Below are 22,025 nucleotides of genomic sequence, written 5' to 3' on the forward strand. Positions count from 1 at the left end.
GGACAAATCATTCACTAAACCCTAAACCTCAACTAAAACTTGTAATAAATAATGTGGAAATTGAGCAAGTTGAGATGACTAAACTGCTTGGATTGTAAACTGTCATGGTCAAAGCATATTGATACAACAGTAGCTAAGATGGGGAGAAGTATGTCCACAATAAAGCACTGCTCTGTCTTCTTAACAACACTATCAACAAGGCGGGTCCTACAGACCCTAGTTTTGTTGCACCTTGACTACTGTTCAGTCTTGTGGTCAGGTGCCACAAAAAAGGACTTACAGTAGATTGGCAATTGGCCTAGAAGAGGGCAGCACGGCTGGTCCTTGGATGTACACAGAGAGCTAATATTAACGTCAGTCTCTCCTGGCTCATAGTGGAGAAGAGATTAACTTCATCACTACTTGTATTTATGTATTGACATGTTGAATGCACTGAGCTGTCTATTTGAACTACTGGCACACAGCTCGGGCACCCATGAATACCCCACAAGACAAGCCACAAGAGGTCTCTTCACAGTCCCCAAGTCCAGAAGAGACTATGGGAGGCACACAGTACTACATAGAGCTGTGACTATATGGCACTTTTTTCCACATCAAGGAACTGATGCAAGCAGTAAAATTAGATTTAATAAACAGATTAAAAAACACCTTATGGAACAGCGGGGACTGTGAAGCAACACATATAGGCACAGACACATGCACACAAACACACACACACATGATAACATACGCACTATACATGCACATGGATTTTGTACTGTAGATACGTGGTAGTGGTGGAGTAGGGGCCTGCGGGCACACAGTGTGTTGTGAAATCTGTGAATGTGTTATAATGTTTTTAAAATGGTATAAATTGGCTTAATTTTGCTGGACCCCAGGAAGAGCTGCCAAGGCAGCAGCTAATGGGTATATAATGGGTATCCATAATATATACAAATACATTGTCCCAAACTCCCACACTGTCAGTCCCCCGCTAATATGTTGTTCGATTGGAGTATTACTCAAATACTTTACGTGAAAAACACTTCATGTAGCTGACCCAAAATCAATAGGCTACTTCTCAGAAATCTGTATGTGGATGGCTTTTCAATAGCAGCTGCATATATATTGGAACGTTTAAAGTGGCTTAAATGAATGACAAAAAAAGCATTTGAAAATTGTCATAGTTGCCACAGAAGTAGCAAATGATGGGTTCTGTTAAACTATTATTGATCTGAGCTTTAATCAATTGATTTGAAGCTATTATGCTAATATTGTTCAAAAACTGTTCAAAAATGTACTTGAAACATGCACTTTTTTATTGATCTTCGGTAGTTAGGTCACATATATTTTCTTTCATAGTGCTGCACCAGATTCTGGGCTCAATCGAACCCACATAGTTGTATTTCCCCACTAGCTATTTTTCTCATGGCATTTATTATTGAGACTAATGTTCAGTGCCGCATGACAACACAATAATAGCATTTATTTGATCTAGGTCAGGTGATCTGGGTTTGCTCTTGTCAGCTTTCTGCAGGAACCACTAAATAGGTCACGGTACAGACAAGGTTTTTTTTTGACAACCTGCTATTGTTTCATAACTTCACCACAAACACTCTCATACAGGGGAGGCTTGCCTCATAATAATGGCTGGAACAGAACGGCATCAAACCGGAAACCATGTGTTGGATACCATTCCACCTACTCCGTTCCAGCCATCACCACAAGCCTGTTCTCTCCAATGTTTTCATTTCAATTCAACCTTTATTTAACAGGGCATGTCAGTTAAGAACAAATTTCTGATTTACAACGACGGCCTACTGGGGAACAGTGGGTTAACTGCCTTGTTCAGAACAACAGATGTTTTACCTTGTCACCTCAGGGATTTGATCCAGCAACCTTTTGGTTACTGGCCCAACACTCCAACCACTAGGCTACCTGCCACACCAAGGTGTCACCAACCTCCTGTGCTCTCATAATATTATTACTGACTATTCTTGAGCTTGTAAAAGATGCTCGACTCATGAATGTTAGAGTTTGAATATCAGACATGACAGCCAAACACCTTTTTAATATGCCCATGTGGGGTGATGTTGCTCTTTTTTGGGAAAGGTCGAGGGGAGCCTGAGTTGGCCTTGACAATGCATTAGTCCCTAGATTTGTACGGTCACTACTGTATGCATATCAGTCAAAACACACACCATTCAAGCACCATTATGATATGATCTTAACCAGGTTATACGACTGAGAACAAATTAGCATACAGCGACAACCAGTGCAACAACTGATATATATATGCAGAGATGGGTTTCCTGTCCTCAATTTAGAAACCACAGGTTAGGAGTGAAGGACATGATTGACATGTATCAGAATCGTCAACAAACACACACTCACATGCACACACCTATTTCTAGGGGTATATAGGATCAGTCCGTAGGCACGTTTGGTGTATCTTCTCTAGTCTACCATCACCATGGCTCCCACATACCTGGAGACAATCCTGCTTCTCTGCTGTGTTGTGACCATGTTCAGTTCAACCTCAGCCTCATGTAAGTTTACCTGGTAACCAATTTACCCATTTAAGAGTTTTGCCCATGTACATGTACCACTTTTTTGTTTTACCAAGGTCTGATAAGGTCTAGCTGTGAGACCTGCCAACTCTGTTTTGGGGTCACGTTGGTTAGGTTAGATCAGATTAGAAGACGAGCATTGTAGTTCACAGAATAGATTACAGTGAAATGAACATTTGACATTCATGTTCTTGTGGTCTGCATGTGTGTGTGGCATGTGGCTGACTGATGTTTGTGCATGTGTTCAGACGGTCCTAGGAGACTTTACTGTTGTGTGGAGTACCAGGAGAAGCCTGTACCTGACCAGCAGATAAAAGGCTACAAACTACAGAGCTCCAAGGAGGTGTGCAACATCGACGCTATCATGTAAGCCCTGAACAAAGTCTACACACACACACCTTTACCATAGTCTTAGAATGTATGTTCATATTTTGTCATCTCTATGGGGTCAAGGGTATAAAGCTACAGTCCTTAATTAAAACAATAACAAAGAGTGACCCCGCCTCTGATTGGGTAAAAAGATGAGGTATGGGCCTGCAGAAATATAACCACTCTCAAATTCATAGACAGAGCTATGGACGCAAGGACTGACCATCCACAATATAAAAAAAATTGGTTGTTCTATTAACCACGTGGAGGCTATATCGTTTTAGTTTGACATTGTTTACAAACGTTGGCATCAAACACGCATAATTATGTATGGTGTGTTTCCTGTCGTAGCTTCTACACCTTGAAGAACAAAAAGGTGTGCGCCACAGTTAAGGACGAATGGGTGAGGAAGGCTCTGGCTCGTCTCAGGTACGCAAACACACTTCTCTTAATAAGACCACACATGCCGCCTTTCGACTGGAACACCAGTGTTATACTAGTGTGTACTCCTTGATGTTACACTAGTGTGTACTCCTTGATGTTACACTAGTGTGTACTCCTTGATGTTACACTAGTGTGTACTCCTTGATGTTACACTAGTGTGTACTCCTTGATGTTACACTAGTGTGTACTCCTTGATGTTACACTAGTGTGTACTCCTTGATGTTACACTAGTGTGTACTCCTTGATGTTACACTAGTGTGTACTCCTTGATGTTACACTAAGGATATTGTGTTTTCATAGCTAGTGTTGACAGTGAGGACTTGTGAAGAACAGAATCAACAACCTCTGCACCATCACAACAGTTGCTTTGTGAGGTGTTAAAGTTCACAGTTAGCCAGTGGTATGTAAAATGTCAGCTGAAAAGTACCAGTGTCCTGGCTTTGGTCCCGAGTGAGAGCAGGACAGCCGGAGCCATGGCCCAGTGAGACAAACGTCCCTCGTAGATGGAAACAGAAAAGTCTGAGCCTTTTGGGTAAAACACTGTGGTTTCAGAACTACAAAATACACCAAAACCACAAGACTGGATGTCAATAGAACTTGCCGTACAGGTTTTTACCCAGTGTCTTCATGTACAAACGACTGCCTTCTAAAGAAAGACAATCATGCGAGTCTGCTTCAAAATGTCCTGAGTTTCATATTCTGTGTCATATGCAGCGCCGAACTGAAGAAGATGTCTAGCAGCAAGACTGTGACGGGAAAGCCCCCCCACCCCGATCTGAAAGAAACATCCAGCCACAGCAACATTCTCCTACATCACCAGTAATCCCAGCATTCAGTAATGTGGTGAAATGATGCAGATATTATTTGAAATATAATGCATTAGCTCTGATGTTTGCTGTTGTTGATGACTGTAGTGCTTAAGCTTACAGGGGTCCTCTGAATTCACAACATAAGCTAGTAAGTCAACGGCTTCAATTTAAATGTTGAACGTTTGTTTCTTTTAAGGTCGGCAGAAATAAACTATTATTTGAGGTAATGCCAGCCTTGATTATTTACTTGAGTCACATTACTGTAGAACTAGAGCTGACAACGGCATGGGCATTAGTTGTGAATGTGACCGAGTTCAACAGTACAGTGCAAAACCAGAACCCATCACGACTTCAAATAATCACCTGAGACAAACCAAGAGGTTGGGAAAAATAACTGTATATTTAATCATTTTGAATTATATAAAGCCAATTTATACAACGTCATTTCCTCAATCCCAGTTAAGGCACAACAAACCCATCATGTCATCAGGAGTGTGTATTTGTGTTTAGAAGACCCCGTAGCACATCTGCTGAAAGGTGTCCATGCGGGCCACTTCACAGATGATGTCACCGGTGGCCGTGTCCTTGTCGTCCTCGCTCTCGAAGGGCTTGGGGACCGGCGTGCCCTGCTTGAGGTCATACATCAGCTGGAGGGGACACAGCACAGTTACAACGCAGACCGGTATAATCACAATGTAGGCCGAGACACAAGAGAAAACGGGGACACACTCATCCCCTGTTGTGCAAGACGAGCCAACGAGGTCCGAGTTGGAAGTAGATGCAGAGACTCCCCATCAGCGCCATTACATGTGCTCTACCTGGAGGAACTCCTCGAAGTTGATGGACTTGTAGTTGTCCTTGTCCGCTCTACTAAACATTTCTTTCCTGGCCTCCATAGTTGATGCATCGTTGACCATGTTCAGAGAAGCGCAACTGTCAGGGGGTAGAGGGAGGTAAGTCTGTGCTCGCAGTAGCCACTTTATATACAATAAGGCTACTAGTAGACCTACCTCGTTATTGTAGATGGCATTTGTGTGCGTGTGCTGCCACCTACAGCCCCCTAGGCTTGAGCTAAATACCACCGAGTAGCCACATGACATCAAAAGTCACATCGGCGTGTACTCCGTTCACTCACAACTCGCTGAAGTCCAGCAGGCGGTCTTTGTTGGTGTCAAAAATCTCAAACTGACGTCTCAGGTTGAGCAGGTCATCAGCTGTCCAGTGGGGGAACTCGTCCTTCAGATCCAACACACTGGTGTTCCAGTCGTAGCTGTACTCTACACGCAGGCAGACACACACGGGTTACATTTATAAAAACACAGCAAGTAGTAAATACTTTCTGAACACACTGTACAGATCCTTTTTGAATTCAGATTGGTGATGTAAGTAGAAAAGTTTATAGGCAACATGACGTCACAATATCAATTGCTTAAAACGGATCAATATCGTTGGTTTTGTACTGCTGATTTTGTCAATGGGGGGGGGGGTGTCGCAGGACTTAGAACGCAGCTATTAGATAATTCGGGGACGGTCTCTCGTTGGCCACACACCAATACACGGATTTGACATTCAAACGCTCTCTTCAACAGCAACCAACCATTGTTATCCTATGGCGGGTTGTGATTCGTTGAAGTTAACTATCAGAGGAGGTGATTTGTTCCCTCTTCCGTGATTGCAACCTCCCGAAATCAACATCCGCCCATTCCAAAATATAGATAGAAGCCTTCTACAAATTCTCGTCAAACCAACCATGTATAGGTCATTCCTGGTGTCCGTACGGCCTTGATATAACGTACGTTTAAAACAGCACATACTACCCAAACGCTTGGGCCGTTCTATTGGTTTCAATGTGTAGTGATAGGAGTGATGAACAATGTCACATTACACTCGCCACGTTGGTGACTCGCGTCAATCAAAAAGCAAACACTTCAAAATGTAGCTCGTCATCCACGTGTTGTCCTCTACCAGTGAAATACAAATGATTCCCAGATTGTGTGGTTTTTGAGTTGTGCTAGTGAACAGAACGTGCAACCTATCACCCCCCCCACCCCCCTCTATTGAAATCAACTTGATATCGTTAGGAGTAATTGATAAAACAGTGTTGCGTTTGTCTTGGTTTTGGCAACACCCTTATCAAAATTCAACACTGAAATGTAGCTGTCTATCTTCTGCAGGTTGTTCTCTAATCCATGATGTAAAAAAATATCCAGTTTCCATGTTTTCTGTTGTTGTTAGTTTCAACAGCACGTACAACCTGATTTCCCCCCCTGATCAATATGAGTAATATATTGTCACTTGTCAAAACAGGGTTTTTGGTGCGTGTGCAGTTCACAAGGTGTTGTTAAAAAAATTATCGAAGAAATATGATTACTATTGTTGCACATGTATGTGTAGATAATACATTTGAATGTTTAGGTTTTTCAATGTATCAAACTGTTTCTGCATTGTGGTTATTGATTTGGAACTTCAAAGCTGTTGTGACATTAGGCTATTTATTCAATCGTCTTGTCAACAAGATCAGCAACGGCATCATTTTCAACTAAGGTTTTCGGAATATAAATGGAATTTTAAAAAATGTATTAAATCCAAAAACATGCTGTGATTTGACTTATTTGATGATATACCAGAATTCACCAACATGGGTTTGCCCTCCCTATGTTAAGATGGAGCATTTGGCTGTTAAGGCTGTATTTCTTCATTCTTTTATAGTCCTTAAAATTTATCTCATCAAATTATATATATTTTTTCATGATTATTGTATTTATTATATTTGTATTTAACATTTGTGTGTCCCTGATATCACTTTCCACCCTGTTACTTTGTAGTAATTTGTAGTAATTCTCATTTAAGAAAACAGCCCCTTCCAACAATGACATGAAGTTCAGGAAGTGCCATTATTTTTTGGGCGGGACATTGCTGTGGGGACTTGCTTCCATTCAGCCACATGAGCATTAGTGCGGTCGGGCATTGATGTTGGGCGATTAGGCCTGGCTCACAGTCGGCGTTCCAATTCATTCCAAAGGTGTTTGATAGGGTTGAGGTCAGGGCTCTGTGCAGGCCAGTCAAGTTCTTCCACACCAATCTCTCGACAAACCATTTTGTATGGACCTCGCTTTGTGTGCGGGGGAATTGTCATGCTGAAACCGCAAATGGACAAAATGTTGCCATGAAGTTGGTGAAGCGTGATTCATCACTCCAGAGGCCAATGGCGGCGAGCTTTACAACACTCCAGCCGATGCTTGGCGTTGCGCATGGTAATCTTAGGCTTGTTTGCGGCTGCTCGGCCAAGGAACCCCATTTCATGAAGCTCCAGACAAACAGTTTTTGTGATGACATTACTTACAGAGGCAGTTTGGAACTCGGTAGAGAGTGTTGTAACCGAGCACAGACAATTTTTACATGCTTCAGCATTCAGTGGTCCCGTTCTGTGAGCTTGTGTGACCTTACCACTTTGTGGCTGAGCTGTTGTTGCTCCTAGATGTTTCCACTTCACAATAACAGCACTTACAGTTGACCGGGGCAGCTCTAGCAAGGCAGAAATTCAACAAACTGACTTGTTGGAAAGGTGTCATCCTATGACAGTTCCACATTTAAAGTCACTAAGCTCTTCAGTAAGGCCATTCTACTGCCAATGTTTGTCAATGGAGATCGCATGGCTGTGTGCTTGATTTTACACACCTGTCAGCAACGGGTGCTGAAATATCCAAATCCACTAATTTCAAGGGGTGTCCACATACTTTTGTATATATAGTGTATATACACTCAGTTTGATCTATCTTCCCATGTTTGATGATGGTCTGTTTGTCTTATCCAGACAGTTCCACCCTGTTGTTAGGCTAAATTATAGAGAAAAGTAATCCAATTTAACCAGTTAGCATTATGCAATGACTGTATGGGGTTAATTTTATGCACCTAACAGGGATTTAAGATTATTCAATGACTGTATGGGGTTAATTTTATGCACCTAACAGGGATTTAAGATTATTCAATGACTGTATGGGGTTAATTTTATGCACCTAACAGGGATTTAAGATTATTCAATGACTGTATGGGGTTAATTTTATGCACCTAACAGGGATTTAAGATTATTCAATGACTGTATGGGATTAGTTGTATGTAGCTAACAGGAATTTGTGCCAGAGTTTGACCAATATGTTTTTCTTGAAAGTCAAACATGATTTTTTTTGTATTTAACTAGGCAAGTAAGTACAGAACAAATTCTTATTTACAATGACCTCCCAACCGATTGGCCGCTGCCCTTGGGGACTCACAATCACAGCCAGATGTGAAACAGCCCAGGATCGAACCAGGGTCTGCAGTAACACCTCTAGCACGGAGATGCAGTGCCAAAGACCACCGCGCCACTTGGGAGCCCGAGTATTTCTGATTTACAACAAATATTACGAGGTCCAAACTCACTGTCAAATTTGGCGGACTCCTTGATAGAGCGAATCCTCTGTTGGATCATGTCGTATGTGTAGCTCAAGTTAATCTCATGCATTTCCATAGCGAAATTCATCTCTTCGGAGTCTGGTGAGGCGTTGGGAAACAAGAATGGTACACCAGCCATGCACAGGTTATTCATTCAGCATTTGAGCTACTAACGGTTGTTGACGCCATTACCTTCGTTTAGATCAGGATCCACATAACTTTCTGGCTCTTTCACCAGTGGATATGACAACGACAACCCCATCTTGCGCACGATGTTACCGTGGCTCGTTTGCACCTGTCAAGAATACAAAAGTACAGTACATTTAGGATAGCAGTTGATTAGCCGCTGGCCAACAGTTCGGCGAGTAACGTTAGCTAGTTACGTTAGCGGTTCCAACTCGTGATTATTTAGCATAATCCTTCGAATAATTTTGCTCGACTTGTTTACCGAATGACACGAACATCTAACGTAAGCGAACTACCGTCATTACAATGCCTCATCAAACCTCCGTGTCACCTCGTTTGATAGACAGGCTCCAGGTGAAACGTTAATAAGGCCGTTAGCTGGGAAGCGAATGACTAGAATGGTCCGTTTGGAGCTTCGGATTTTTTTTTTGAAAGGAAACGTCCGAATGTCACGTGTCAAGGAGCCAGTGGAGTGCGAGAGGTCGTGCACACATCTAGGAACTTTCTCTCCCCCCCTTCCATCTACACCGGTGCAGCAGGTCACAACATATTTCCATGTGGTTTTCATTTCCGTTTAGTCGTCCACCGTAATTGCATCAACTGTAAACGCAAACCCTAGGAGCTGATGGAGCTTCGAAGTCAAGTGTGAAATGAAAGAGATGAAATAAGGAAAGGTCCATACATGTTGAATGTATGTAGCTGCAATGCTAAATTGAATCCGCCCGGTGGCGGCAAGAATCTATAAGTAGAGGCGATTCAGCCAAAATCTGGTTCAGAATGAAGAAATGAATGGGAGTGTGAAGCCAACTAACCCATGCAAATGTACAATACGCAGGACTCATGTTTCTAACGAAATGACTAAGGGGATTGATTATAAGATGGGATAGCAAAGGATTCAGTTGTTTTATTTGGTATAAATACTTGACATACATTCTTACATCTCCATTTTATTTCAACTTGGAAATAGGCTGTTGACCTTTGACTTTAAAATGCACATCATATGAATGAACAAAATGTTAATAGCATATAGCAAACTGCAATTCATACAAAGCCATTCAATCTACATATAAAACACCCAATAAATACTTCAACTGGCAATAAATAATAAATACACCAGTTTCTCTCATATTATCTCGATGGCTTTACATGTACCTTCTTTAGCATAAATAATGTAATAGTTTATCGTTTCAATTACAGGTTTAAACAACGCCATCCCTCAAGTGCAGCGAGTGACGATGATGATGATGAGGGTGAAGAGCGTCCTCTATGGCGATGTGGTGGGGGAGTTGGCGGTGGGGACCTGTGTGTCCAGTGACTTTCTGGCCATCCTAGAAGAAACAGCAGCAAAAGTAAGCATTTCAACTTTCCACCAACCATTTATTTCTTTTACGTCCGGTCTTTTCTACTAATGGCGCTTGTACAGGTCTTTATGCAAGTCACCTACTCTAGCCAGCCATGAAAGTAGGTAACCGGTGAGTATTTCAGGATTAGCCTACAGGGAGTACTACACTATGTATATGAATGAATAGGACTGACTATTGATCACTCATTGGTTATATTGTTGAGGACTTACTCCAGTTGGAAGAATGCTTTTCGAACCCAGGACTCTTTCCAATGGCTGCAGATGGTCTCTCCGTTGTCGGTCTCGAAGCTGTGCGGAACACAAGATGACAACATTGAGACAGCTGTCCTACTCTTTTGTCCTAATTCATTCGTCTGTCTGGAGGTTGTAAGGGTGGGCCTGAATACATGATGATTTGTGAAGTTCTGTGTTCTGTTGGGGTGGAGAGGTTCTTACATGACAGCGTTGACGCAGGGGAGGGCCTTTTTCTGCAGTCTGGCGCCGATGATGGGCACGGTGATCTTCTGCTTGGAGACCTTTGTGCAACAGTTGTGAACCTTGTTGGCGTCTGAAGAGTTAAAGAAGCATATGTGGTTTATTACAACATGTTTTAACCCACCACCACCCAAACTGACTTGTTGGAAAGGTGTCATCCTATGACAGTTCCACATTTAAAGTCACTAAGCTCTTCAGTGAGGCAATTCTACTGCCAATGTTTGTCAATGGAGATCGCATGGCTGTGTGCTTGATTTTATACACCTGTCAGCAACGGGTGCTGAAATAGCCAAATCCACTAATTTCAAGGGGTGTCCACATACTTTTGTATATATAGTGTATATACACTCAGTTTGATCTATCTTCCCATGTTTGATGATGGTCTGTTTGTCTTATCCAGACAGTTCCACCCTGTTGTTAGGCTAAATTATAGAGAAAAGTAATCCAATTTAACCAGTTAGCATTATGCAATGACTGTATGGGGTTAATTTTATGCACCTAACAGGGATTTAAGATTATTCAATGACTGTATGGGGTTAATTTTATGCACCTAACAGGGATTTAAGATTATTCAATGACTGTATGGGATTAATTTTATGCACCTAACAGGGATTTAAGATTATTCAATGACTGTATGGGATTAATTTTATGCACCTAACAGGGATTTAAGATTATTCAATGACTGTATGGGATTAATTTTATGCACCTAACAGGGATTTAAGATTATTCAATGACTGTATGGGATTAATTTTATGCACCTAACAGGGATTTAAGATTATTCAATGACTGTATGGGATTAGTTTTATGTAGCTAACAGGAATTTGTGCCGGAGTTTGACCAATATGTTTTTCTTGAAAGTCAAACATTATTTTTTTTGTATTTAACTAGGCAAGTAAGTAAAGAATGTTTTAACCCCCCACCACCACCCCGCTCTAATTTCCTCTAGTACAGCAAATTTGTAATAACTGATTTTATTCCAGAAAATATTATATTTACAGAGTTTATAAAACACAAAAATAGGGCTAAACCAATAACTTTGCCAAGGGTTACAGATCTCTTGGCATAATCTTAGTTGTTGGATGAACATATGCAAAGTTGTTGGTTCAAGTCCTGCAAGGGCAATACCCCCCAAATTCACTACAGTAGCAGACTGTACTTACCAGTGTCAGTGGCTGTTAACGAGAGAATGACAGCGAAGAGAGCGAGGCACGCCATTGGTCCGTAGCACAGCTGCATGGTTGCTATGGTGGTGTTCACAACTGTGCTCTTGTCTGATTCAGAAGGCTAGAACCGGCTGGAGGAGAGGAGATGACTGATCTTTCTTGACCAGATCCTCAGCTTTTAAACCCTAAAATGAGGAACCTGATTCAGTCCGACCGGATCTGTTTTTAATTTTTTCAGAGCGAGGATGGGGTTGGCTGGGGTCACGGGGGAGGGGGGGGACACTCATGGGTGCTTCCGCTTCGTCAGACATTTCCTGCAAAGATTGTGTAATTAGGACCATGGTGTGCTTATTGAATGAAACTCTGAAAAAATGATGGTCAGGCCACTGACTAGATGGATTCAGGCCTATGGATTTCTCTACTGTTGGAAAATGTAGAATTTATGTTGGATTTAGGTTAGGGGATGGTTCTTTCATGAGTCTTATAGGGACATTAATTTGCACGGGCCTAGTCCATTGAAATGAAACAAACCCAGGGCTAGGGGTTACTAGATTGTGATTTCCACTGTGCAGTGGTAGGTACTTGGGGTGTGTGTGTGTGTTTTGTGTGTGTGTGTGTGTGTGTGCACTACTCAAAATGTGTAGAATAGCAGGGAATTAGCAACTTAACAATGCACATTTTTCTATACTGCCATACGACACTGTGTGTATTTGTATGTGTATGTGTGGCATGGTGGGGTGGGGTGACGGGGGCCACAAGTGAGGATGTCAACAGATATGTTTGGGCATGCTGTGAGGTCATGAGATCATGTGCTGGTGACTGCACACATTTCACAGCCCTCCTTCCTCCTCTCCCGCCCTCCCTCCTTCCATCCTTCCTCCCTCCATCCAGATCGGTCCTTTGCGGTCAGAGCAGGACACTGAAAAGAGGAAGAAAGAGGGAGAGTTTTCTGTTCCCTGAAACCAAGTGCACCAGCCCCAGTCCACACCAATTCGTTGGCCTATATATATATATACAGTGGGGCAAAAAGTATTTAGTCAGCCACCAATTGTGCAAGTTCTCCCACTTAAAAAGATGAGGGGCCTGTAATTTTCATCATAGGTATACTTCAACTATGACAGACAAAATGAGAAAAAAAAATCTTTAACATTTTTTTAAAGAATTTATTTGCAAATTATGGTGGAAATTTGGTCACCTACAAACAAGCAAGATTTCTGGCTCTTACAGACCTGTAACTTCTTCTTTAAGAGGCTCCTCTGTCCTCCACTCGTTACCTGTATTAATGGCACCTGTTTGAACTTGTTATCAGTATGCCCACAACCTCAAACAGTCACACTCCAAACTCCACTATGGCCATGACCAAAGAGCTGTCAAAGGACACCAGAAACAAAATTGTAGACCTGCACCAGGCTGGGAAGACTGAATCTGCAATAGGTAAGGCAGCTTGGTTTGAAGAAATCAACTGTGGGAGCAATTATTAGGAAATGGAAGACATACAAGACCACTGATAATCTCCCTCGATCTGGGGCTCCACGCAAGATCTCACCCCGTGGGGTCAAAATGATCACAAGAACGGTGAGCAAAAATCCCAGAACCACACGGGGGGACCTAGTGAATGACCTGCAGAGAGCTGGGACCAAAGTAACAAAGCCTACCATCTGCAAGGGCATTGAAGATGAAACGTGGCTGGGTCTTTCAGCATGACAATGATCCCAAACACACCGCCCGGGCAACGAAGGAGTTGCTTCGTAAGAAGCATTTCAAGGTCCTGGAGTGGCCTAGCCAGTCTCCAGATCTCAACCGCATAGAACATCTCTAGAGGAGATCTGCATGGAGGAATGGGCCAAAATACCAGCAACAGTGTGTGAAAACCTTGTCAAGACTTACAGAAAACGTTTGGCCTCTGTCATTGCCAAAAAAGGGTATATAACAAAGTATTGAGATAAACGTTTGTTATTGATCAAATACTTATTTTCCACCATAATTTGCAAATAAATTCATTAAAAATCCTACAATGTGATTTTCTGGATTTTCTTTCTCATTTTGTCTGTCATAGTTGAAGTCTACCTATGATGCAAATTACAGGCCTCTCTCATCTTTTTAAGTGTGAGAACTTGCACAATTGGTGGCTGACTAAATACTTTTTGTCCCACTGTATATATAATTTTGCATTCATTTGCAGTTTTAAAACAAGTTTGCTGCGATTCTACACATCTTGACATGGGGCAGAGAGGAAAATGAGCTGGAGAGAAATGTTTGCAGTTGTTCATTTGATATCTGAGTGAGACTGACTAACAAAATATATGTTTTCTTAGCCAGGTCAGTAATTCGAACATAATAACAAGTTTAGATAGACTGTCAGTGACTGACATAACAAGAGAAAAACAGCTGATACACAACCATATTAAGGAATTGCATTCTACTATTCTAACTCTCAACAGTAAGTTGAGACCCCGACTGAGTAAAAAATAAATAATTCCAATGATCTGAGGGCTTTCAAATGGTCGGCGAGCGGCTAGTTGCTCATCCCTGGACTAGGGGAAGCTTCTTACCACCACCAGCATCTTACCAGGCAGAAAGGTTCACCACAACAGGGACTATTGATGATGACTTTTTGCAGTGTGCAGACTCCACTCTCCTGTACTTCAGATCGCACTTTTGGCAAAAATAGGAATTGAGCGAAAATATGCCTTTGTGGATAAAAAGGCAACTCATAGTATATGCAGAAACGTATTGCCTAAAGCTATTGAGATGCATCCGTCCCATTGATTTCCTTAGAGACAGCTCTGTGTCTGTGTTACATATGAGTTTGGTGTGACAGGAAACAGGTAGATGGTGTGGGTATTGAGTCATGTTTGGACCCATGGGTTGGGTAGTCATGCCTTTCAGGGCACGGCCTGTCTTCAGACTGCATTGGGCAAGGTGTTGTTGTGGTCGTTCAGATAAAGTGCACCCTGAAATAGTGAAAGACAAATTACCAAATGACTTGAATTCATGTTTGAAAACGCCATTATTCTCTAGTTCTGCATTGTGATTCCCCCTTCATGAAAAGCAGAAGTAGGCCTAGACTTTACCAGCAGTTTGGTCATCCGTTTATCTGAATGAAGATGTAGTTTAAGCTATTGCGAAAGTCTTACATTTATGAATTAGAACGGAAAGAGAGAGTGTAACAACAGATGTTCTGCTTTTCCCCCATTCAGAATCCAGAGTTTGGTCGTTGCCAAGTTGTAAGAGCTTGACCTATCCCTTACCTGGGAATGTCTTGCTGGGTTTAGTTTACATCTAGGTTTATTTGAACATCTTTGTGTATTCAGCGTACGCTAAAAAATACATACTGTAATATGTGATGTCGTATGCTGTCTCGCAAAGCCTGTGTCAATTACTGATCTTGTCTAATGTTCCTTTGGCTCTATTAACATATAAACTCAGCAAAAAAAAAGAAACGTCCTCTCACTGTCAACTGCGTTTATTTTCAGCAAACTTAACATGTGTAAATATTTATATGAACATAACAAGATTCAACAACTGAGACATAAACTGAACAAGTTCCACAGTCATGTGACTAACAGAAATGTAATAATGTGTCCCTGAACAAAGAGGGGGGTCAAAATCAAAAGTAACTGTCAGTATCTGGTGTGGCCACCAGCTGCATTAAGTCCTGCAGTGCATCTCCTCCTCATGGACTGCACCAGATATGCCAGTTCTTGCTGTGAGATGTCACCCCACTCTTCCAACAAGGCACCTGCAAGTTCCCAGACATTTCTTGGGGGAATGGCCCTAGCCCTCACCCTCCGATCCAACCGGTCCCAGACGTGCTCAATGAGATTGAGATCCGGGCTCTTCGCTGGCAATGGCAAAACACTGACATTGCTTTCTTGCAGGAAATCACTCACAGAAAGAGCAGTATGGCTGGTGGCATTGTTATGCTGGAGGGTCGTGTCAGGATGAGCCTACAAGAAGGGTACCTACCACATGAGGGAGGAGGATGTCATCCCTGTAACACACAGCGTTGAGATTGCCTGCAATGACAACAAGCTCAGTCCGATGATGCTGTGACACATCTCCCCAGACCATGACGGACCCTCCACCTCCAAATCGATCCCACACCAGAGTACAGGCCTCGGTGTAACGCTAATTTCTTTGACTATAAATGTGAATCCAACCATCACCCCTTGTGAGACAAAACCGCGACTCGTCAGTGAAGATAACTTTTTGCCAGTCCTGTCTGGTGCAGCGACGGTGGGTTTGTGTCCATAGGCGATGTCTGGTGAGGACCTGCCTTACAACAGGCCTACAAGCCCTCAGTCCAGTCTCTCTCAGCCTATTGCGGACAGTCTGAACACTGGTTGAGGGATTGTGCGTTCCTGTTGTAACTCAGTCAGTTGTTGTTGCCATCCTGTACCTGTCCTGCATGTGTGATGTTCGGATGTACCAATCCTGTGTAGGTGTTGTTACACGTGGTCTGCCACTGCGAGGACAATCAGCTGTCCGTCCTGTCTCCCTGTTGCGCTGTCTTAGGCGTCTCACAGTACGGACATTGCAATTTATTGCCCTGGCCACATCTCAGTCCTCATGCCTCCTTGCAGCATGCCTAAGGCACATTCACACAGATTAGCATCTGGGCATCTTTCTTTTGGTGTTTTTCAGAGTCAGCAGAAAGGCCTCTTTAGTGTCCTAAGTTTTCATGTCCGTGACCTTAATTGCCTACTGTCTGTAATCCGTTAGTGTCTTAACGACCGTTCCACATGTGCATGTTCACTAATAGTTTATGGTTCATTGAACGAGCATGGGAAACGGTGCTTAAACCCTTTACAATGACAATCTGTGAAGTTATTTGGATTTTTACGAATTGTCTTTGATAGACAGAGTTTATTAACCTGAGCTACCCATACGAGTTTATGAACCATACGAGTTTATGAACATCTGCTAAATTGCATATATTATAATATTATGATGATGATGATTATTATTATTATTTAATTGATGTCTGTCTAGTTGGGTCCAGTGTCTGTCTAGTTGGGGTCAATTCTAATTCCATTTAAAATTCCACCTGGTATAAAACAAATAAGTCATTTTTACATGGATTTGTATATTGCCAGAATAGCTAACAAGTGACATGATCCGCCTGAATGGCTGAAGGAATTGGAATTTGTGGAATTGTTTGGGAATTTAATTTGGAATTTAATTATTGGAATGCACCCAACATTGTAATTGGGAGGAATTTAATCATCACTGAATTCAGAGACTGACCAGGAATTTGAATTGAATTAAATGGAATTTACAATGAGGGGGAATTGAACTAGAATTGCATTTGTGGAATTAACCCCAAACCTGGTTGTGTTATTTACTTCTCTGCCCTTTTCTGACTATCATGTGCAACCTTTCAACAAACCTTTATTACATTCAGGTTGGCTAGGAGTTTAAGTTATCTGTCGATAGGCCTGTCTCAGCCCAGAACATGGCTTAAAGAGAACTAGTTTGGAAATGACCATCTCCATGCTTACCCATTCATTTGCACCCAAAAATGTGATGGAGGGAAGGACAACAGAGAGAGAGGGGAAGTGATGGTCAGAGTTTCCCCATGCCTCTCCCACCATAGGAATCCCTATACAGACGGAACAGTATATTAAATATGACTTAGCTAATATATCCTGGAGGCACATTAACATAGACTAGCCCTGAGGCTATACACTCTTTGTCTCTCAACCGGAGAGCAACCCTCGGGCTTGGAACAGAAGTCTGTGTGTGTGTGTGTGTGTGTGGGCAACGCGCAGTGTGTACTTTTGAACACATGGGCTGTGATAACGGACTACAGTGTTCCAGTCTCTCCTACACACTTATCTCACCTACAGTACATGTTTGTGGTTAGACGACACCTCTGCTCTTTCTCTCACTCTCTGTCTTACTTTCTTTCTCTCTCTCTCTCTCTCTCTCTCTCTCTCTCTCTCTCTTTCTCTCTCTTTCTCTCTCTCTCTTTCTCTCTTCCTCTTTGTCTTTTGCACAGATCTATGCATACGTGCTCGGCCACTTATATTTCAACTGTCTACATTGTATTATTATTACTTATGGTCCTTCTGTAGCTCAGTTGGTAGAGCATGGCGCTTGTAACGCCAGGGTAGTGGGTTCAATCCCCGGGACCACCCATACGTAGAATGTATGCACACATGACTTTGGATAAAAGCGTCTGCTAAATGGCATATTATTATTATATTACTTATAATTATTATTATTATTGATGGTGATTGCCTTATTTGCATGAACCGTACGAATAGGACACGCAATCAATCTCTGTCCTCAGCTACTTTAAATGCTTCTTACTGTACAGTGGTTGTGTTGCGACTTATTTCATGCAAACACTGATGGAATGACTGAGTAGACCACCAACACTACCCCTACTTCCTTTCTTGTAAGCCCCTGTCTTTTCTTCACCTCTCTCACTCTCTTCCTGTCCCTCCCTCAGCCCCCATCACCGTTCTGTTCTTACCATGTCACACCGAGGCCCTGTGTTAAGAACACTTCATAACACATAAACCAGTGGAAAGAGCGCGTGTGTGTGTGTAAATGATCAGAGAATAGTAGCTCCACTCATCAGATAAAACCCTGACTCAGATCCCACAGCAACAGAAAAGGCATCTCTAATAATATCCAATGATTCATCTGGGCAGTGATAACAATTACTTTCAGATATGACCCCTGCAAACAATAATGAGTTCGTTAGGACGACCCCGTGATGTCACGTAATAGTCGGCCTGAAGTCGTCAGGACGTTGTGTCCTGGTCCCTTGGTGGTTTTGTCTAGTTCTCGGTTGGTCCCGGGAATGTCCCCGAGGACGTTTTTAGGACGTTCTTGGGACGTTGTGTCATGGTCCCCTGGAGGGCGCCTGAACGTTCTTGGGATGTTGTGTCGTGGTTCCCTGGAGGTTTTTGTGTAGTCCCCGGTTCGTCCCAGGGACGTCACCTAATGGTCGCAAAGAGGCGTTCTACCAACAAACAAACAAACATTTTACCCAGGGCACATTTACCCTAGTTTCATGACACATCGTCCTTGTTTGCTGTTGCCAAGCCCATTAAGCCCCTGATTGGTGAACCACTGATGAATGTGTAGGGGACTTCTGAAATTTGACAGATTTTGGTGGCCCAGCAGGAAGTTCAGCACACCCCAAGTCCAGAGGTTGTAAATTCAAACGCATGTGGGGTCATATTGAAAAGTCAGTGTGAAGTGATCATGCCAAATGCTATCATATAGTCACTGATTGAAGATTTTACACTATTTTAGCTGAACATTATAACAGTTACCTTATAACCCCCATACCATTTAATTACTTTACTTGTAATCGTTTGGGGCACCTGGGACCATCACGTGTCAAACACCTCCAGGGGGCCATGACACAATGTCCCAAGAACGTTAAGGGGACTTTCAGGAGTCTAAAGAACACGTGGCCACAGAAATATCATAACCAGTGGAAACGGTGTGTGTGAATGCGTGTGTGTGTTATTTAGAGAGGTCTAAACAATCTGTGGTCGGAGAGATGAGTAGCTCCACTCATCAGGTTCAACTTTACCTCTTTACCTGCAGCAACAGAAAACACATCTCGACTACGCAGGATTCATCTGACTAGGGGTTTTCCTGGTCAGTTTACCTTCAAAGTGATGGTCACCATGGTGCATAACATCATTATAGGAGTTGGACAATCACCACAGTATTTGTAGCAGAATATTTGGAGGAAATATCCTTGCCACCCGACAGATCAGTCTTGGATTGTTCAAACTGGACCTAAACAGTATTTACATGACAAACACTAACATGCTTATTTACTTTTTAGAATTTTTTTTTTTTGTATTTTTTTTTTGTCATGCATTTATTACCTAGTAAACTGTTTCTAAATCAGTTTAAGATATATACATTGATTCTACAGGTGTTTTTACTGCTGCAAAAGCTTTGATATAAAAATAAAAGGTCATTGGCAACTTCTCATTTTACCCTTGTGGTAACTGACTCTCACACGGTGACAGGTTGAAGTCTCCATTTGAACAGTGTCTGCCACACTACTGCCACTACTGTGTGAATAGTACAGTATGCACAGTCAGTCAGGGTTAGCGTAGGAATTGTTTGGCGTCCCACTCAAGCCACATCTTCCATTTGGATGTGACGCCTCTGAAAATGTTCTGCCTTGCATCGCAAACCTATCTTGTGGTTAGCCTCAAATGCTACATGGGCCTCTTATTAAACTGTCTCACTAACACTAATACTGAGAGACCAGTCGGGCATGTTATCATGCCATTTCTTAACCAAAACACAGCGCTTCCCTCTGTGTCCACATAGACATGCATTAAACCAGCCTCTCAGTACTACAGTCATAGAACTAGAAATCTATGGCTAGAGTAGTGTCACTCACCACCGCTATGGAAACCCGCTAAGTCACCAGTGATGAGAAAGTGATAGCAGGGGAGACAGTCCTCATGGTTAGGGGGTTCTGTGGGAGGAAACCCGTCTGTGATGCTCTCTGAGTGTAGGAAAAGTATTTGCATACGGGTGTGTTGAGTATGAGTATGAGGTTGGTGGGCTTAAAAAGAGCTACAGTTCTGGTGAGCGTGACACATCTGACTGCAGACCCAGTGATACAGGCAGAATGAAGGCCCTCCTCGCTCTCCTGCTTCTCTTCACCACCGCTCTACTGATGTCCACCACTTCTGCTCAAGGTGTGTGTGTGTGTGTCCTGTGATCATGCATTTGGTTAGATAGTGTTAGATTCCACTCAAGATGTTTGTTCTTAGCATAGGAAGCAAATTGATGACGATAGAAATTCAAGGGGAAGAAAATGATGTCATGCTTTATAAGTACAGTGGACATGGATGATGATGAACATGATAATTACAACTCTTCTCTCTCTTGTAGCCGGTGGATCAGTAATCTCCTGCTGTTTGGAGATTAAAGGCACTAGAGTGCGCCGCAACCGGATCGATTCCTACTACCTACAGGACACAGCCATGTGTAACATAAAGGCAGTGATGTAAGTGCTCATAACATCATTGGCATTGTTGAATTCGAAATTAAGAATAGCACGCCAGGACTGATGGTGTGGTTAGCTAAACTAGCAAGTCTGTTCGTTTGACTACCAAGGCAACTACAGTAGCTATCGAGTAAACTTGCTAGCTACGTCAGTGGATGTTGAACATTGAACACTTTTTACCTGCAAATGAACACATCTCTAGCGGCAAATGTGTTAAATTATAGCCATGGTAGCCATGGTATAAAAGGCATAAATAATGCAACTGTGGAAGGTTAGTTTCACTCCGCTAGCGGGTCTTGGAACACACTTTTCACATTGTTCATTTTCCATTGATTATCCCTTACTTATTTCAGCTGTTGTGAATGCAGTATATGAATGCATTCATAATGCATTATACCCAGATAGACAGTTGGTTCATAGAAAGCATGACTGTTTTGAGCGCGTATTGTGACTGGTCTAATTGTTTTTTTTAAACCTGTTCTTTCCCCAGGTTTGTCACAGTGAAAGGCCTACGAATCTGCTCTGACACTTCCAACCCCTGGGCACAGAAAACCATGCAGTACCTGAACGAGAAGAACAAGTCTCACACACTGCAAAAACATCACATCACCTCAACTACTACTTCTACTACAACCACCACTATCGCACAACCAGCCAACAACCCTCACAAAACAACATTTTCAGCTCGCCACCCCAAAATTGCTTCTCAATGGTCAACAACTCACCACAAGACGTAGAAGGACAGAATTTTCCAGTTCCTAGTACAGCCGACTATTAACTTTGAATGTTTGAATATTTTCAATATGCAGCTATTATAACGTTTATGTCACTTTAATGAATATCTTTATATATTTATGAATGATTCAATCGAATTTACTTCCACAGTGAATTTGATGATTGTGATTGTGTGTTAACTTGCTGGCTATTTGCCAGTATGCCTAAACAATGTATAATGTTTCTTAATAAAATACTAGTTTTAAATGGCCGATTTGTTGTCCTCTGTCATCCAATGTGATAGCCAACATGTGGTGAGGGTTCTGGTGCAAAATGGCTGCCATGCATCACCCTGGTGCGCGCTAGACATTAGCAATGGATGAGCAGCACTTTACAATACTATAAGTGAAAAAAGTGACATAAAAGCAACGCATACCAATGATTAAGAGGGGTAAGTTAAGAAAAGCAGGTATTGATGTTAAAGGTGACGTTTTCTGCTGACCTCTACCCATA

General features: G+C 42.3%; 4 protein-coding genes across 8 annotated transcripts; 2 read left to right on the forward strand and 2 right to left on the reverse strand.

Moving 5' to 3' along the window:
* The first annotated feature begins 2,291 nt into the window (after positions 1–2,291).
* On the forward strand, positions 2,292–4,393 carry LOC118395022 (C-C motif chemokine 20-like). Its single transcript, XM_035788783.2, has 4 exons — positions 2,292–2,528; positions 2,798–2,915; positions 3,270–3,347; positions 4,077–4,393. The coding sequence occupies exons 1-4, from the start codon at positions 2,453–2,455 to the stop codon at positions 4,183–4,185; spliced, it is 381 nt and encodes a 126-aa protein (XP_035644676.1). The 5' UTR covers positions 2,292–2,452; the 3' UTR covers positions 4,186–4,393.
* A 159-nt stretch (positions 4,394–4,552) lies between these two features.
* On the reverse strand, positions 4,553–9,452 carry si:ch211-122l24.6 (uncharacterized protein LOC557261 homolog). Of its 5 annotated transcripts, none has more exons than XM_035788775.2 (6): positions 9,120–9,437; positions 8,795–8,897; positions 8,591–8,701; positions 5,307–5,448; positions 4,990–5,104; positions 4,553–4,818 (listed from the first exon to the last, which is right to left on the reverse strand). In XM_035788775.2, the coding sequence occupies exons 1-6, from the start codon at positions 9,354–9,356 to the stop codon at positions 4,678–4,680; spliced, it is 849 nt and encodes a 282-aa protein (XP_035644668.1). In that variant the 5' UTR covers positions 9,357–9,437; the 3' UTR covers positions 4,553–4,677. The 5 variants fall into 5 exon arrangements, with proteins under 5 accessions (XP_035644668.1, XP_035644671.1, XP_035644670.1 ...); XM_035788778.2 differs by having other exon boundaries at positions 8,986–9,134; XM_035788777.1 differs by lacking the exon at positions 9,120–9,437 and adding an exon at positions 9,085–9,105.
* A 220-nt stretch (positions 9,453–9,672) lies between these two features.
* LOC118395023 (C-C motif chemokine 4-like) lies at positions 9,673–11,954 on the reverse strand. Its single transcript, XM_035788784.2, has 4 exons — positions 11,786–11,954; positions 10,587–10,698; positions 10,362–10,439; positions 9,673–10,116 (listed from the first exon to the last, which is right to left on the reverse strand). Exons 1-4 carry the CDS (start codon positions 11,859–11,861, stop codon positions 10,053–10,055), a joined length of 330 nt encoding a protein of 109 aa, XP_035644677.2. The 5' UTR covers positions 11,862–11,954; the 3' UTR covers positions 9,673–10,052.
* Positions 11,955–16,799: 4,845 nt separating this feature from the next.
* On the forward strand, positions 16,800–21,778 carry LOC118395021 (eotaxin-like). Its single transcript, XM_035788782.2, has 3 exons — positions 16,800–20,487; positions 20,684–20,798; positions 21,289–21,778. The coding sequence occupies exons 1-3, from the start codon at positions 20,418–20,420 to the stop codon at positions 21,533–21,535; spliced, it is 432 nt and encodes a 143-aa protein (XP_035644675.1). The 5' UTR covers positions 16,800–20,417; the 3' UTR covers positions 21,536–21,778.
* The last annotated feature ends 247 nt before the right edge of the window (positions 21,779–22,025 follow it).

The sequence above is a fragment of the Oncorhynchus keta genome, chromosome 15, assembly GCF_023373465.1.
Source record: "Oncorhynchus keta strain PuntledgeMale-10-30-2019 chromosome 15, Oket_V2, whole genome shotgun sequence".
Lineage (NCBI taxonomy): Eukaryota > Metazoa > Chordata > Actinopteri > Salmoniformes > Salmonidae > Oncorhynchus > Oncorhynchus keta.